The 18,987-nt window shown below is 39.3% G+C and overlaps 1 protein-coding gene across 2 annotated transcripts; it reads right to left on the bottom strand.

Annotated features, from left to right (window-relative positions):
- Nucleotides 1-1,348: 1,348 nt before the first annotated feature.
- LOC134538885 (Krueppel homolog 2) lies at nucleotides 1,349-17,213 on the bottom strand. Of its 2 annotated transcripts, none has more exons than XM_063380479.1 (6): nucleotides 16,977-17,213; nucleotides 11,703-11,862; nucleotides 6,371-6,552; nucleotides 5,399-5,466; nucleotides 3,988-4,121; nucleotides 1,349-2,874 (listed from the first exon to the last, which is right to left on the bottom strand). In XM_063380479.1, the coding sequence occupies exons 2-6, from the start codon at nucleotides 11,855-11,857 to the stop codon at nucleotides 2,649-2,651; spliced, it is 765 nt and encodes a 254-aa protein (XP_063236549.1). In that variant the 5' UTR covers nucleotides 11,858-11,862; nucleotides 16,977-17,213; the 3' UTR covers nucleotides 1,349-2,648. The 2 variants fall into 2 exon arrangements, with proteins under 2 accessions (XP_063236549.1, XP_063236548.1); XM_063380478.1 differs by having other exon boundaries at nucleotides 17,098-17,213.
- Nucleotides 17,214-18,987: the final 1,774 nt, after the last annotated feature.

Here is an 18,987-nt window from a genome sequence, read left to right as displayed (position 1 = left end):
TTGAAAACATAGGAAGGATTAATTTAACAGAGAATTAGACAGATAAAAACTTACATGTGTGGTTTTTGAGGTTATTTGTCTCTATTTTATATCAGGCGTATACACTATGCACTTATTTTATAATTTTTATAAATACACATGTGCTTTTTTTTAATACATAGGCCTATGTATTTTTTTAAAATAAATGTGTGATTTTTTTAATAACATTTGAAGTTTAGTGTGGGACTGGGATTCGAGATTCGATGACAAACACTGAGGATTCGAACAAGGATTCGGATTCGACCAAAATGTGGATTCGTCCCATCCCTAGTTGTATTTTAATATATGTAACCTCATGAGTAATTATAACTAGTTTATTAAATTATCCGAGCACTATGAATGGAGTCATTGAGCCCGCAAGTGACGTGAATTGCTGGGCTGGCACTCAGATAGGAAGGGAGGAACATCTGAAAACAGACCAGCCATAGTTCTCCCTCTGTCACAGTGTCAGTGAACTAAGCCAGGAAGGGATAAACAGGTATTAAAATAAGTAGCCTTCTCCTTTCTCTACTGGAAAGTAGGAGCGGTGTTAAAGAAATGGCTTGGGGGAGGGGCGGGGGAACCACCCTAAAAACTTCTACGGTAATAAAGGTAGCACAGAATGCTGACCAAAAAAAAAAAATGACCCAGGGTTAGCACCAGTGGAATATTTTCTATGCACCAACAATAAGCTGAGACAATGAAAAAAAAAATTCACTCAACTGTGTACATGGAATTTTACTGAAGACAAATGATGTGACCCCCTATTCAAGGGTGACCCTTACGGTGAAAACGGATTTTCACACCCAAATTATAGGTGTGACCTACGCGCTGACATGGTCCCGGGCTGCACCCTTGAGCCCGATGTGCCACCACCTCCCCCCTTGCCACCAGACCCTCTACGCCCGCCCACTGAAGTGTGTGTGTGTGTGTGTGTGCGTGTATCGGCCCGCGCTCGCCCGTGTGACAGTGCTCCGCTCCCGAGAGTTGCCGAGCGAGGACGAACGGGCAGTGAGTTGCGAGCGCTGCGAGAGGAAGGAGCTCCATGCACCTGTCAGTGCTACAGGGGGAAACGGGCCTCGCCACACACGGGCTACGCCACGGCCCTGGGAACAGAGCAGCCGAGTCTACATGCCTGTTACATATACATGTGGTGGCACCCTAGACTTCGACGAACACTTCAACCCCCATTGCGGTAGCAACGCTGCAGGTAAATACTGTAGTTGCACACATTACACGCATCAAGTACTAAGTGCAAAAACTAAAGGTCCCTGCTGGTACTTAGTAATCAGATTCAACTGTATTACGGCCCTAGAAGAAACATGCGACAAAAAGTCATGAAAATGTTTTTATTATTTATTTACAACTTGTGAAAACATATTTCGTCTTAAATATTACAGTGATGCCATAATAGTTTTAAAATTTGTGGAATACACGTACACCTTTTTAAGTTAAGAAACTTTACAAATACCTTAACCAATGTCAGCATACATAAAAAGTATGTAAACATAATTTAAATTAACAAGTTCAACATTAAAAAAAAAAGTACACGTACATATCTCCCTAGCCATCATAATACATCTCAGTAAACACAATAATTTTTTTTCAGCTTGCTTTGAAATTTAATTCACGGATTGAAACAAATTTAACTACAAAAACTGTAATTACTGTTCTGAAGCATTGGGTACCTACAGCCTTTATTAGTAGTTATAAGTTAGTTGTGGTTGTAGCAGGTTTCCAGGAAAAACAATTTCACTGTTCATGGTAACCACCCTACTTACCGGAGTAAACAGCACACAAGTTTTCATGAAACGCGTGTTGAAAAAGCACAGTGCACGGCCGATTCCAAATACGACCGTGCCACATGGCACTCGTTCCGTCAGGCTTCAATGCTGGTTAACTTGCTGTTGCCTGATATACGATCGACATGATGCACACGAATTTTGAGTGGTTTGTTTCTGTGACAAAGACGTAGCAATAACAGATCTTCTTCAGCTGCTGGAAAAAATCTGAAGTGATTTAAAATGCCCAGGAAAGGAAAACTTGTGCTGTGGGAACCGTACCTTTTTTATGTATGTTGATGGTACATAAATAAAAAAATTTATTTTAAAGGTGAGAATTTGTTGTTTTTACTCCTTCAGCAATTTCCCAATTAAATTGGTTCATAATCTCTGTAACACAAGTGTTGATTTTGTTCATAACCTAAAATATTTATTGTTTAAAATAAGTGTCTCACTTAACTTTCAAAAAAAAAAAAAATAGAACTTGTAGCCATATCTCAAATTTATGTATAAAAAAATATTTAATACGGACTTAATTATTCAAAATCATAAATTGCCTCTAAGTACATGATAATTTTTTTTTTTAATTTGAAACACGGCTACAAGTTCAAGTTACGGTCTGTGCATCAGGGTGGGAGGCTCATTCAGGTAAATAGGGTGGGTACATGTTCTCAGTGCTGACACAGGTATCCTGCCCCAGAGAGCACAAAATTCAATCTGAGCAGTGTGGCAATATAAAAAAAAAGTTACTTCTTCGCAGCGTCGCAGAACGCAAGATGCTACAGGATACAGAACTGACAGCAGGTGGTGAGTGAAATGCAATACTGAAGGGGGAGGGCGCGGGGGCCCTCACTGGGGCTGGGGGGGCTGGGGGGGCGCGAGGCGGCACGCCAGGCGCACGGCGCCCGCCAGCACGCTGCGCACGGGCGCTGGCATGCCGGGCTTGCCGGCCACCCCCTCCACCAGCAGGCGCAGCTCGTAGAACATGTTGCGCGTGTAGGGGTTGCGGCGCGACGAGTACCGCAGCGTCAGGAAGTGGTAGTAGATGAACGGCGTCAGCAAGCCCGCTCGGCCCCTGCACACGGCACGGCACACACTCTCGTACCTGCTCAGTCTGGAGAGCAACTACACAACTGTAATCAAGTTAAATGAAAGTAGATAAAATGTACATACTCCGAAACTTGAATATATATATGAGGGCTGTTTTTTTTTTTTTTCAACCTCTGATGGGCTATAAAAAAAAGACATTAACGTAACATAAAAATTTGACGTCCAAAAGCTCTACATAATCGCCAAAAGGATCAAGGCATTTGTTACATGGTAAAAATAGCTTCTGGATGCCTTCTTCGAAGGAATAAGCCACCAGCGTCTGGAGACCCCTCGCGACGCCGCCGTGAGGCAGTGCATTCTGCCGCACTATTTGCCAATCTTGCGACAATGCTGGATGTGGGAGCCAGTGAGGAGCTGTTACGTATCAAATAGTTAATATTGCCAACGCCAAGTAGTCCAGCTCAAATGCCGACCAGGACACCTTCATGGCCTGGCCTCGAAAGTACAAAGATCGCCGTGCTATTTAAATTTCTCCGGGGAGCTTTAAACAATTAGGTAAAAAGTCTTCTGCCAGGGTAGGCCTCGAAGATGAATTGAATAAGTTTAAAGCTACTTAATGATGGCGGATGTTAACAGATCAGTAACGAGCAACAGGTTGAAGTCTAAGAGGTGCGGAGATGCTTCCTACCCAACATACTACATTACAGATATGCATCCTCCTTCAGGCTGTGAAATGGGGTGCGGAGAATGAGTGTGAGAAAGCGCGAGAGAGAGTGAGTTGATGGAGGGAAGGGTGGGGGGAGTACGTGCTGTCAAGCGCTCCGCGAGCTGGAATGCAGTATTGTCAGGGAGAGTGTAGCAAGTTCCTTTGTCCAAAAAATTTACTGTACTTGCTTTGTCTATCAGCCATATTTCTCACTAATGTACTGATACTGTACATAAAGGTGAACCACTTGTCATTCTGCAGGCTGCTAGGGTCGGAACTGAGAGAGTGACTGGTTTATCAGGCGCCGGCGATCCTCAGATGGCATGCGAATGGACTCCTCTCAGTGGTGGTAACCTCAAATAGTTCCCAATCACATCCCACTTCCCAGCTCTAAACCGAAGCAGTGGATGTCGTCGCTCCGGCACTACTCACAGGAAGATGAGGACGACGGTGAACGGCATGAGGAATATCTCCGTGAAAGCCACGAGGCGCAGGATGTTGCGGGACTGGAACTCGACCAATGAGATCAGCAGGCGGGCCCCCCACCACGCGTTCTGCCCCAAGGTCTGCAAACAAACACGACTCGCTTCAATCCACCGACTCCCTCGGTCCTTTCAGTGCCGCAAGGCCACCCCAGGTCCCTAGCGGCACTGCCTGTGCCCACCAACACACCGCCGGAGTCTCGTCTCCACGAGACTTGCAGAGGTGTCACTTCGTGGCATTCTGTAGATCACTTTAGTCATTTCTGTGTGCAGTAGTTCTCACAAGTTATTGGGCAGGTCATGTTACACAAAAATATAATACCAAATGCAATATTAGAAGTGTGGTTTAAAGACAGCTTTGCACGGAATTGTTCGCACATCAAGATTTTAGAAACAGCAAAAAAAAAATTTTAATTATCATTTTCAAGTTTGTTAAAATGCTTTTTTGCAATAAAAAGGCTGCACTACTCTGAAAGCCTGAACAGGCTAAAAATTAAATAAATGCAATTGAACTTCTGCCAAACATCTTTCTTACGAGGCAGGCAGAAGGTAGCCTCGAACACAAATGATGAGTAGTTTCCCTTCTACTGGGTATCGAGGGCACAGACAACGCCACGGTGATTCTGCGGTGGTTTGCCAATGCCTTCCGCTGGATGAACGTGAGAGGGACATCACAAACACCCGTCCTGAATCCAGAGAGAAGGCTCGTAAAATCGCCTCCTTGGCCGAGAATCAAACCCTGGCCCCTTGTCCCGCCAGACTAACACGCTAGCACTAGACTAGAGGGTACGCTGAACACACACAACATGTGATAAAAGATGAGAACATATCTCCGTAACACAGCTGTTTCGCATTGCATAGGTTATCACCAACTGAAAGAATCTCGGGAACCCAGTGACATGCAGTCATGACATCAATATTATAATTCAGTTATCCAGTTCATAAACTTTCTTTGCAAATAATTTGTTTACAAAATGTTAAAGCTTAACATTCAAAATGCCAATATAACTTACACAATTGAGGACATGAATGGATGAAGGGTTATTGTAACATTAGTTTTAAAGATTTCTTTAAAATTCTTTTTACAGTGAATGAAGATGTTATGTGCATCAAACCATTATAGTATATATGCATAATTACCATAATTTGTTATTAAATAAACAATCAAAAAGTGTTATATGTAAATGAAAAAAAAAAACATTTGTTTTATGATTTAATATTAAAAATTTCCTTTCAGGTTGTATACAATTGTGATAATACTGTCAAATGAGAGTACATTATGTCTCCAAAAAATCAACGGATAGTAAAATAAAATACATGTACTGATCACACGCAGCATGTTGAGGTCGCGCGGTACTTACGTCCAGTAGAGTGAGCGAGTAGCTGGCAGAGTGCAGGACCGCGAACAGGAACACCGGCAGCAGAACAACTGGCAACAACTTAAGGAACAACACAACCTTCAACTGGCTCACCCGGCAGCTGACAGCCGACTGAACACCCACAGTACACATCTAGGGACAACATTCTATGGTTTTATTTTTAGGTGAATTTCACTTTGAAAACAGGGGATTTCAATGTTATTGTTTTTAATTTTTATACATTGTGTTTATTCATAAAAACTGGGTATTATTTAACAAATATGAAACTTAAGTTATTTTTTTTAGTACTTATTTCACTAAAATAGGTAGTATCATTTTGACTGACACATGAAGCACTTAAAAAACAAAATGAATTGTAATAAGTATGACTAAAAAAAAAAAACTACTCTGTAATGACGTCATGTACTTTGAATTCGGCGCGGCGTGGTCGTCACCCCTCCTACCTATTCCCCCTCCTTACCCCTTTAGATACGTCACGATTCCTTCTCCTTCCAACTGGTAATTGATCCCCCACCCTTCAGGTTTTCGGTGCTTTATTGACATCGATACAGCCCAGGACAGTAATAACACATATAGATAAAAATGACAATCTAATGACTGTCGGCAATAATAATAACAGTAATAAACCACTGATCATTCACCTGATGAATTATGTGACACTGTGCAGACCTATCCATAGCTAACTGCTGTTTTGGTGGCCAGCAAACATAAATCCTTCAATTGATATGTAATTTGGAATGAAATTCCTGTGCTGTTCTTTAATTTATTATATTATTTCCTATTGAGGTCCTTTTGAGGTGTTCTTAAGAGGACCTAAATATCAAAATAACAGTTGAGGACTAGTAATTTATTATATTATTTCCTATTGAGGTCCTTTTGAGGTGTTCTTAAGAGGACCTAAATATCAAAATTGAGGACTAGAACAACTGAGCCGGACTCGCGAGCCAAGGATACGGGTGACGGGGCTGACGTACAGGAAGATGAGCGAGAAGAAGAGGTAGTGACAGCTGTCCTCCAGCAGCAGCTGGGCCAGGAACTCCCGCGTCAGCGTCACGTGCGGGAGGCGCTGGTGCAACCGCAGCGCACTCGTCGCCGCGTTGGACATCAGCGCCTTGTAGTAGACGCTGTAGGGGTTCCTGCAACACGCTGGCCCTTCACAACCTGCGCTTGGATCTCAACACCTGAGTCGGTTGTGCCGTCAGTAGCCGAGGGGTGAGAACAGAATGATTGCTGTCGTTTCCGTCCTCCCCGCGAACATTTGGAGACATGATGAACCAGCATCGTCTGCTACACTTACTGAGACGTTGTGTTTTGGTATCAAACTCATAAACAAATACTCGGCTCTAATGACACTGTTATCACTGCTGCCGCTTCCAAAAAAAAAAAAAAATACTGAACTTTGTCACCATCTAAACTTTTCACATGAGAATGTTTGACCCACTTCACTTTTTTTTTTATGCCAGGCACAACGTTCAAGTCACATCCACACAAACTGCAGAAAGCAAAGGGGCCGGTGCATAAAATTAGTTTTTGTACAAAAATGATGACTACGGTACGACCACCAAGACTACCAGTGCTGTTAGTTCCAGGTTCACCTCTTCACTCACGTTGTTAACATGGCATACTAACTACCAATATGCACTCATCCAAACTGTTAACTGCTAAGGAAATAGATTCACATTCTCAGACCTGGTACATGGTAAACGCTTTTAGCTTCAGTGTCTTAGGTAAAACAAAAAAAAAATTAATGAAGTTTTTCTGCAGCCATAAAATTGCACGGTTGGATGCATTATCGTACATCTTCCAGAAAAGACACACGTGTTGGCAGAGAGAGTTAATGTGAAGTACGAGACCAGAGCAAACAAACAATACTGATTTAGATTGGCAGTGCCCTTCCCACCCGGCTGTTGCAGGGTTGTAGGGTGGCAAAGACCAAGACAAAAGTGTGCTGGGTTTACACGTTTACAGCAGAAGGGTTGGTTTATCGTCACCCAACAAGTCGCAAATTTATAAACACCATCATCTCCTCTTTTACTGGAAAAAAAAGTTGTACAATGTAAGATGTTTTACTAGACTTTTCAGCCATCTTTTTGCATCTCCAAAATAAATTTAAACTAAGCATAATTTTTTACATTGAACTTAAATAGGTGATTTAAGGACAAGAAAAAAAATTTCAAAACAAAAAGTTCAAACTAGACAGGTTCTACTGTGTGTGTGTCTATATGTATATATATATATATATATATATATATATATATATATATATATATATATATATATATATATATATATATATATATATATATATATATATATATATATATATATATATATATATATGTGTGTGTGTGTGTGTGTGTGTGTATGTATGTATATGTGTGTGTGTATATCTTTTTTCTTGCAAAAACCTACTCCAAGTTCACAATATCAATAGAAAAAATACTTAAAAACATTTACTTTACAATATTTTAAAGCAAATAAATATTTAAAAAATAAATATACATCTTTTTCTGAGCACACGCTTTGCAATCATGGGCCCTTATTAAATATATTCTTGTTCACTATGCAAATATAATTTCTGATGTTGATAAGAATTCCTTGACTGTTTCCATTCTGATGAAACTTCCTGAAACTCCAAGGGTGTACCTGTTTTCCTTGAGTGTGAGAAAAAACTTGGAGACCGCATTTTAAAAGCTTTAAAAGTCTTACTTCAACAATGTGAATACATCTACTCATTACGTATGTTGTTATCCAATTATCCTTAATAATTGCATCAGAAAAATTAACCCTTTCACAAGCACAACATATAAAATAAAAAGCTATTTACAAATGTCACTTGTAACCTTAATTTTTGCAACAAAAAAGGATTGTCTTGTTCAGAAAGTCTACAACAAATATACTTTCCAAACAGACAGCATGTTGTTTCTATGCTGTTAAAGAATATTTGTGATATAATCAATAAAGTATGTACATCTAAATGTAAATTGTATTCAAAGTGTTCTTCACTCTTTTTTTTTTACAAGTGGCGCTACTGTTCAGCTACACTTGCTGCGGAGCCAGGGAGATTTCAAAAATGGAATAAATTATTGGTTTATTTGCCTACCTATTTCATTTGTTGTGATTATGTTAATGTATGTTGTATAACACAACAATATATTTGTATCGTTTATTGCATCTTTAGATTCCCCCCCCGTATTTGCACTCACTTAACAAATACCACATAAAGGTTTTGAATGAACTATAGTAAATTATTCCACAGCACGAGATAAAAGTATAAAGCCATCTGTACTGTAATAAAAAAAAATATTTATACAATTCCTTGGACATACACCATTGCAGTTTGTCATGGGAAACATTTCACAAACACAAATTAAGAAATAAAAAATGAAAACATAAACCCACTGAGAGCAAGCCTAAATCTGCTGATGTCAAACAGATAAACCCAACGATGTACCTGAACAGGTATTATAGACAACACAACCAAGACAGCACAGACAAACACATTCAAACTTAAATATCACAGCACAAGTATTCTGTGGAAGGAATTTGATTAAAAAAAAAATAAATAAATAAAAGAACAATCATTTGCGTTCTTGAATTTTTTCCATGAAAAACAGGGCATAACTGCAATGGCGTATGTCAACAAAACTGTATTAAATCAAAATTTCCCATTGCCTGAATCATTTAAAGAAAGTTAAAAAAATTATGTTCATAAAAACAATTAAAAATATAAGTGTCTATAGGAAATGCGGATGAAAAGGTAACATTAGAGCCTATAGGAACAGTGGATGGAAAGGTAATGTTTACAGATCTGTGGGTGACTTCAAAAATGATTTTTAAATAAAAGTGTGAATCAACAAATGTCAGATTGAAGTCCTTGTTTTTTTTTTTAATTGGGCTTGTTAAAAGATCGTTTTTTACATTTGCATAGCTATTAAATAATGTGTAGTGCCTAATGTAAAGGAATCGGGAGACGTTTGTGTTCCAATACCAATATTTATGTTAATTACTGTGTAACCAAGTGTGTTTGAATGTATCAGTTGATTCTTAAAGGCACTAGTTAATGAAACATTCCTATTTACATATTTGCGTTGACAGTTGCTACCACTTCATATGAGGCTGTTTGTGTGTATTGTATCAGATGGGCATTTATGTAAAATAATATCACAATTTTATGAGCCAGATGGTTACGCATTGTGAAACAACTAGGTTAACCTAAGATTGTCTAAGATCTCCAACGAACACCACCTACCATCACTATTAAAATCTTTTAAAAATCCTTCATTTTTATGTACGTAATTGAATATCAATACACTAAAATACAAACTAGACAATATTTTACTAAAACTATAGATGTATTAAATAGTCCTAGATCCTGAAGCCAAAGTTTGCTACGGGGAACCTAGATCCTGATATAGATCTGGAAAAAAATTAATTTGGTTTTATGCTGTGTGGCTGGTAGTGTTAAGAATCATTAGTGACAGATTTCAGATTAAAAAAAAAAAGGAATTGTGTTTGACCTGGGAATGAAATGTCTGTTAACTTGTATACTCCCTGGGCGACAGATGATGCCTGAGGCTACACGAGCGTTCCACACCGTCGCCTTGACCCACCTGCTGTGACCTTCACAACCTCTTTCCTAACCGGTTCTCTAGATTACTCCTTTCCAAGGTCACCTCTCCGGGACATGTAAATGACGGAACGTTTATAACGTGAAAATCACAGCCAAACGTGTAAGAAAACATTCAAAAGGTTGATCCTCAACATGAGAATTATTTTAAATAATTCTCACCACATCAAGGCAGTTGTGACGTAACAAAGTGTGGGTCTAAAAACGCACAACAATTTACATTTGTGCCACTACCCCAGATCAGAATGAGGAATACATATGAGAAGATATTAAATACAATTTCAATAACAATAATAAATATTCAAAAAACTTGATCAAGACGTTGTACTATGTCACAACGAGCTGGGAGTTTGTTACAAAGTATTATATTCAGGGATTAACATATGAACACCACTACACATTAGCCAAAGTGTACATGGCTTATAGATTAATTAACAAGAAAATCAATTCAATCATAAACACACTAGATATCCGGCACAGAGTGCACACAAGACGTGCAGTTACGTGCCAGGCACACACAAACACACGTCCAAATGAGGGAGAGCAGTAGGATACAGCCTCATACCTAGCGTGAGTCGCAATAATTACGACAACCCCAACAAGCTCAGTATTTGCAATTGACAAGCCAGGGTGAAACGGCACGGGCTTAAACAAGTAGTTAACTCAGTGACTGAAAACAAATGGCCTGGAACGAGCAAACAGACATCCCTGTGACGTGTTTAACATTACGAGGAAGCAGACGTAAGTTAAGCAAATGAAATGAAGGAAAGATAAAAACGGACAAACCTGGCCGGCTTACAAGACACGGACTCCTTCAGCATGCAGTACTTACAGCTCACTCTCGCAGGCACCATATGATATTACAAGGACTTAAGCACGATTCAAAGACGGCGGCCGAAGAAATCATTTACTATATGGTGCACTGACGTTTACAGTTTACTTTATACGTGTAGCTGTCGTACACCTGAGCACAAGAATTAAATGTTACTCAGAGAATTGAAACAAGCTGATCACACAATGAAAAACTAATGAAAACGCCATAGCCAAAGCTTCAATGCGGAGGACCAATATAACATGCCGAAGCTTCTAACTGTACCCGAACGACGACCTAAGTCAAAAAGTTAACAAGACCACTAAAATTAAAATAATAATGAGAGAGCTCATGAAGCAACCTCCGAGGCCAGCGCGCAAGCCTCCAACCAGAGTGGGAAGGGGGGTAATTCGGCGCTCTCGTGGGAATTACGGCATTCAAAATCCTGCTCCAACTCTAATCATGTAACAAATTCCTACCAAAAATATTTTCCATCACTCCATACAAAACATAATAAATAACCCAAAAAGAAAGTGCTAATGGTAACATGAGAACCATTCTCTTAATTTAAAAATGAAGGTGTATACCAGTTGTGAAAAAATAAGTTTCTGCATAGATTTAGTTACAAGCCCTTTTGACTAGAATCCAAAAACCTAGCCTGTTTCATGAACATTCATCTTTAATAATTTAACTTTTTGATGCTAGTAACAGTTTTTGCATTCAAATCATTTTGCTACAATTGAACCTTAAAATTCTAAGTACTAATAGAAATATGTACATTATCATATTCCTCAATAACTGTGCCATGAATACACTAAGCTATTATGAACATATACAAGTCTTACCCGAAAATAGGGATGAAGTAACCGAAGGTGTAGATGATTGTGAATACTCTAGTTGCCCACAAAGCCACTTCCACTTTGTGTTCCATGACATGCTGCTTCAAGTTGGCCCAGCCCCGCGGCTGTTCCGGCGTCTGCGCTCCGCTGGCGTCGCTCATCGTGTCTGCAACAAGCGTAACCACGTACCAGTACCACTCATCACTCCCGGTACTGCCACTACCACCAAGTACCACCACATGGATCTTATTACCGGCACATGACACGTTACTGGTCGCGTAGAAATTCAATTGAATTTTTTGGATTGAGCATCATAATGGTGTTTTGTATTATTACATTATATTAGTGACCATGTAAATATGTGGCACGCCTAATGAATATTTTACGTAATTCATATTATTTTACACCTTTTTTTCCCCAACTACTAATGTTAATGCACGAATGCATGAATGCACGAAGCATATTCGGGGTAGCCAATCTCCTAGCAATATTAAATTTCAGTCTTTTTTTTTATAGGTTTTTCAAAGTTATTTCAATGTTCGGAATTAATAAAACTTAGTTTATAAAAAATTACAGGGAATAAATCACTTAGGCTATAATCAATTTACGATAAATTATTTCTCCTGAATGCAATTAGGTAGTACCTATTTACATGATGCCTCAAAGATAAAGACATCAACTGAAAATTAAAAGAACTATTCTAACAAAGGTACAGCATGCAACTCACTATAGCAGTCGCTGAAAGGTGCGACTGGCTAGACACCTGGTGCAGAATTGAGTAATAAATATTTGAAGGGTTTCCCGTGAATTGAGTTCCTCGGTGTTTGACCTGTCACAGTATGTTAAAAATGTGTTGTGTTCGACTGCAGTGAGTGGCTGAGAACATGAGGACGGAAAGAAACCCTGGTAAGGGCACAAGTCATCGGCGATCCCTTTCTATTGCCCCGTGTGTAGAGTAAAACCACAAACAGTGGTCACAAGTGGCATACGTGATGCAGTTAGTAGCTAGGTTGTAGCTTTATTTCTATAAAAATGGACCATTCCCAGCAGCGGGCTGGAACAGGCTTGAGGAAGGTAAAGGAGAAAGGAGAGTCGGAAGGTGATGTCTTCTCCGGGAAAAAACCCAATAGCAGGTGTATTTTATGGACTTGAAAAAAAAGTGGGAAATCATATATAGTCTGGGCTTAGCGATCAACATGCCTGTGCTAGCTACTGCTATTTTATGTCACCAATAGGAAATTTAAAAAAACTGTTAATGAAATAAGTGAGCCAGTACGTTGAAAGGCAAGAATATGTACGATTTATTTGGTTGTGTTAGTATAAAATATTAACACAATTGAAAGGTTTGCATTAAAATGGATCTCTACCTACTTAATTATCAAAGGTTTTGGGTAGACAAGAAAAAACGTTTTGAAAATGCATATTTATTTGTTTGAAGTTTATAAAATTTATGTTATAAAGGAATGGGGTTTAGTGAGATAGATCTCACATACTCCAACAGATAAAGATACCTTTTTTTTTACAAAGTAATTCATAAAAATTTTTTAATCAATATTTTTTTCTTTAGTTTATCTATTACTTGTATGAATTTCTGTGGTGTTATAATAAGCTTGAATCAGCCTGTTTTGTACTTTTGTGTTCATTGTAATTTACGTACTTTATGTGATATTTATGTTGAATTGGAAAAACCGAAAGTAGGTCATAGACTGCTCTGCCAACCTTGATCTGATTACCTCATGACATAATGCATTGGGTTAGAGGGTGCTGACAATGTCATTTAGTAAAAGTTCCAAATCACATATCCACGTTTACACCTTCATCCTGATGGCATGATCCTGTGGTACATGATGCTTGTTTTAGTTTAGTACATCAAAAGTTCCTGGACATTACAAAAACTTGTGATACAACAATAAATTAGGCCTATAATGGGAAAATATATACCAAGAAAAACTTATATTTGTTTGTTTTGTGATATTCAATTTTTTGTAATGACGTACTAAAGCATCATGTACCACTGGATCAATTAATAAAGGATTATGCCATCAGGATCAAGGGATGAACTTGGACACGTGATACAAAATAATTACAATCAATTTAAATAAAACTAGGTAACCATGTGGCCTTCAAAACAATCCCTTAAGCTTCAAAAGCAATGGCTGCCTGGGTTTTCCATAACCTGTGTTTAAAAGTAGAATGTTTTAATATGTTCACTTAAAAAAATATTTTAGGTTTAATTAAAGTAAAATTAATATGGTGAATGGTGTTAAGTTTATGCTCTAAAGAGAAAATTAAATTTTAATGGTTTAAATGTGAACCATTATTTAAAAAATTAAGTTTGTGAACAAATTAAAATTTCATACTCTACATAACAATATCTGTACTTTTACGCTGCCGCCACCATTCATTGGCTACCAGCGATAAATAGGAATACATGATTTCCATATACCTGAGATGTTCCAGAATTAACCCTATTAAAAGAAAGGTTTCTTAATTCCTATGGTTTGTGAAAAAATAATAGTTTATAGCTGTACAATACCAATGTATTCATGCAATCATCAACTTTGTTTACCCGTGTTTTTTTTTTTTTTTGAGAACTAGTCAATGTAGGTGTTTTAATAATGAAATTCATTGAAATAATGACTGGATTGCAATTGTAAGGAATTTTAAAAGCTTATATTTAATGTTTTTTTTTTATTTGAATAAATAATTGTATTATGAAATGTTTGTTTTGTTACATTGCATTTAAACTTAAGTACCTATGTACTATTTTAAGTCGCGTTGTAACAAACGAGTCTAATGGGAGCCAAAAATTAGAATTGAATTGTTAATGACGTTCATATTCTGTGAGGAATACGTGCAGTGCACTAAAGTAGCTGACGCATTAAATTTTGCAGTCTTTCCAGGGAATACTTTGATTACAGCCATTGTATATTGTGTTTCATATGGCTGGTGTTTCATGTATCCAAGTTTATACCTGGATCCTGAAGGCTTGATCTTGTGGTACATGATGCTTGCTGTTTTAGTTCAGTTCATCAGAAGATCTTGTACATAAAATAAATCGCAAAATAAGAAGGAATTATGATTGTAGGTTTAAAAAACATAATTTTTTTTACTTATGACCATTATTCATTATTATATCGCAATTTTTTTTATACGCAGGATCTTCCAATGTACTTACTGAATTAAAACAGCAAGCATCATGTACCACAAGATCAAACCAACAGGATCCTGCCATTAGGATCCAGGGATACACTTCAATATAAGGAACGAAATAATTAGTGTATTTTTAAGTCTCTATAGTTAACTAAAGTTGTGGTAAACAGATACACGTTCGCTGGAAAAAAAGGACAAGAGGTAGCAGTGTGAAAAAACAGGTAGGCCTATTGTGAATGTACGCTTTAAACTGTTATTTACACTACCGTCACCCGACCTCTGTGAAAGGCCCGGGGGGTACCTGACGGGCGCTACGGGCGTCGCGATGCTCTTGTTGTCCGGAGGGGCGCCAGGCTAGCGGGCTGCTAGGCTGTTGGTGTGGGGTCGTGGGTACTCTGCCCCCGTGTGCCCCGCCAGGTACACGGCTTGAATGTAACCTGAATGGTTCTACCTTGACTGTGAAGGTCGCTCGGCCGTGCGGAGGACGGGGAATCACGGAAAATTATATACGAGTTGGCGAGAATACATTTAATTTGGGAGTTTCACCGGGGGTCCATGTGGGTACACGGTACACTCTACAAGTCCGCTCCGCGGTTCAGTCCCGCTACAAAAATTCTCACCAACACTAAACACAACACTACGTGACAATGGTTACCGCGGCAGTCTCGCGGGACGTGGGTCGATGCTCGCTGGAGACGGCCAGCGCCGAAAGTTAACGGGTGCAGGGGGGGGGGGGGGGGGGGGTCGATGAGCGGGCTCCTGAGTTCGGCGAAACACTTACGTGAGTGATACGATCCGCAGCGCGGTATCGCGATGAAGACGGTCGGGATAGGCCCGGTTCCGTAAAATACGCGCCGAGTCGACGTGGGCAGCGATGAATTAATAAGAGGTTTTAAATTTAAAGATTTAGTATAGAATAAAATAATCAAAGAAAGAAAACTTGGATGCTGCCCACAGACACACGTCTTTTCCCGGCGCGGAGTGGTTGGAGACTGCCGAACATGGCCGCCTCGCAAGGAAGAGAAACTTTCTCTTCTTTGTGAGTCGGCGTCAAAAAACTTATATTAATTGAATTTACTCTATTACCACTTAAAACATGTTCCAGGTGCTCAATTAAAATGTAGCACCTGGTAATTGGGTGCTTAAAGCTTAACAATGGTTTTAATGTATTTAATTATTTAAATTGTGACATCAAGTTGGCGACTGTAAATTTACTAACATATTGTCCCACTGTGAATTGTTTTAGAGGGATTTCTCCTATTCTGACTTGATCATAGTCACTGGCATTTTAATTAAGGCCAGTGGCCGCGGTGACTGTTAATGAGGTTTGTTGTCTGCTCCGTGCGTGGTGTACTCGCCTGGAGTGGCTACGACGCACTTATTACATGTCGGGTAATTAGTAATTTCGTACTAATGGCTTTTCCCTTAATTGAATTATGGGTTCGAGCCTCCGGGGTCCCGTACCTTTAAATATCATTATGTCTATTGGGGTCACGCCCGAGGCGCTCGCCTGACTCAATCCGGCTGGGCAAGGGCGCGCTCCGAAAACTGGATACGGTACTGGCGGTGCGGAGCACAGGCTTAACGGCCATGGTCGGTACGACGTCAACACGAACCAGAAGGAATTAAAGAAACATTTTTTCTGGGTAATTTAGGGATGTGTCTAGTACTTGAAAAACAAATTTCCCATTGTTATTTACTTTCCGTTACACTAAGCCGCAACGTGCGATGCTGGTATAGTAAAGTAAGCTATAAACTGTTTTTTTTTTTTTTTTTTTTTCAAAAATTAGTAGGAATTAAGAAACGATCCTTTCAGGGTAAATGTAGGGACATGTGGAGTGTTTGAAACCATGTTTTCCGAATTTTTTTACGTTGTAAAACGCCGCGACGTCCGACAATTACCAATGTTTAATTTTTATAGACTTAGTATTCTAGTTAATCACCTTTAAAATGCATAAATCAACATTTGTTTCAAAAATCTGGCTCTCCTTCCTGATTCACGAACTTGTACCGAGGGTCCTATCTAATACATTTCTTTACTGGAATACACGTTCAATACCATGGACAACGGGGAGGGGGGAAAAGCCACTTGTTTACAGGTTTTTACGCTAATGCACTTCATTTTACCTTGGTTCAGGATCTGGGTTAAAGATGTCAATATTAAATGACACACTTGCGATAAAAGCACATTAAATCGCCAATATAAGTCGAGCTGTAAAACAACGTGTATCTCATACACCACACTTACTATAAAATGATTAACTCAGCAGCAGTCAGTCTCAAGAACACCAAATACGAGTAATTAAATAACGCACACACTTGATCAACGTCACATAACAAAATAATTAAATATCATCCTTTGGTTTCGTCATAGATTATCAAACATAAACAGGATTTGCTCTTAGCAAAAACACTTAATTGTAGAACAACGATTGTGCTGCGCCCTAAAGGAAATATTCCTAATGATTTTATATTAATAAATTATTTCATGATTTTTAATACCTGATGTCCTTAAAATAGTTTTACACGTAAGTTTGCTGTACTTTAAGAATCTTGAAGAAATCCATAGTACGTCAGTCAATTTAAGACCATTATATTGGCTCACCAATCACATAAATCTTACCGAGTGCAACATAGTACAGTGATGTATGCTACAAACACAATGAGAACTACAAAAAAGAAGGATATACATTACAGAGGAGTTACGAAATTTCAATTTTTTTGTTATCTCCAAATGTAATTAATTTACCATTTCGTTTACTCTCTTCAACAGCTACTACGGTCAATCGCCACTGTGGTAACTATCAGGACTTCTTTGATTTACATTTTTAATCGAGTTAGCTTTCCTTAATCATTTATAATAATAAGGCTGGAATTCCAAGACACAAAAATAAGGATATAAGTGTTTAATTAGATACACTTGAAACATACTGTTAGATTAGGATATGAGATAACCAGTTATTTATTTTTTATTGGTGGGGAATTTAATATCTTATAAGTTGCCGATCTTTTGCCAAAATTTTGGCTCTTCACTAAGAACATTTCTGACGTTTGGTAAGATCCAATTTAACTATAAACTGACGACAGTCGTCGTACCCTTCCAGACGTAGAGGCCGTACCTGTCCACCGACGTGGGCCTAAGGGAGGTTTGTCCCCCCAGTGCACCGTCTGTGAAGTGCTACGATCAGGGACGCACCCGCGTGCGCCTAGTACGTCAGCAGACGTCATTAGTGTGTTGTAAATAGTTATGCTTATAATGTACTTTTTAAGTGATCACGAGCTTCCACAATTGCGTATATTTTGTAACATAACAAAACTCTCACGTCTTAAAGAGTGTGACTAAATAATGTACAAGTACTTCACTTGTCATTTATTCATAACTAATTAATTAATGTGTATTTTGGGTTTATTAATTAATTACTTGTCATGTCGTTTGAATAATTCTGTGATTCTTTCAAGTGCCTATGCTATGTTAGTAATGTAAGCGCAGCCTGGCGCACCACGAGACAGGCCTCTCCCACGCCGGCCGATTTCCCCTCCCCTCCTCCGCGGCCCGCGGGCCTCGGCAAGCGGACGGGCAGAGAAGGGCAGTGGCTTGTCAGACTCGGAGCGGACCAGATGTGGGCTCGCTCCGGTCCGCTCGGGATGCGTGTAGCACGGCAACGTTGTTCGCTCTCAGTACGGGACTGCCTCTGCAGTCGAGTCGCCTTGTGTCGGGATTCTTCGAACCGCTGTACTATTCTGAGTCAGTACGTTACATTACGTTACAGAACTACCTACGCATACGTAATAGGCTGCGCGAGTGCTACTTCGAACAGCTGTACTATTCTGAGTCAGTACGTTACATTACGTTACAGGACTATCTCCGCATAAGTAACAGGTTGCGTATGTGCTACTTTGAACTGCCGAACCTTCTGAGTCAGTACGTTACGTTACCGAACTACCTTCACTTACGTAACGGGTCGCGTACGTGCTACGAAGCACTGCTGAACATTCGTAACAGGTACGATTCTCCACGGAACTGCATTCACTGATACGCCGGTTCTCATTTTGTCGCCCTCTAGTTTATTTCCGGGAGTCCGGGTTGCGGCAGGAAGGACTCCCGTTCCACGACGTGCAGGCCAGGCTGCGACAGGAT

The sequence above is a fragment of the Bacillus rossius genome, chromosome 14, assembly GCF_032445375.1.
Source record: "Bacillus rossius redtenbacheri isolate Brsri chromosome 14, Brsri_v3, whole genome shotgun sequence".
Taxonomy (NCBI): domain Eukaryota; kingdom Metazoa; phylum Arthropoda; class Insecta; order Phasmatodea; family Bacillidae; genus Bacillus; species Bacillus rossius.
This window is presented reverse-complemented; position numbering and strand designations above follow the sequence as displayed.

What these genes read in the sequence shown, in the direction of transcription:
- LOC134538885 (XM_063380479.1), bottom strand. Translation starts at nt 11,857, where the DNA reads ATGAGCGACGCCAGCGGAGCGCAGACGCCGGAACAGCCGCGGGGCTGG. An exon ending in TACTTCATCCCTATTTTCGG is followed by an intron (nt 6,553 to 11,702) that starts GTAAGACTTGTA and finishes AGCGTGTTGCAG; the next exon opens with GAACCCCTACAGCGTCTACT. An exon ending in GTACGTCAGCCCCGTCACCC is followed by an intron (nt 5,467 to 6,370) that starts GTATCCTTGGCT and finishes AGTTGTTGCCAG; the next exon opens with TTGTTCTGCTGCCGGTGTTC.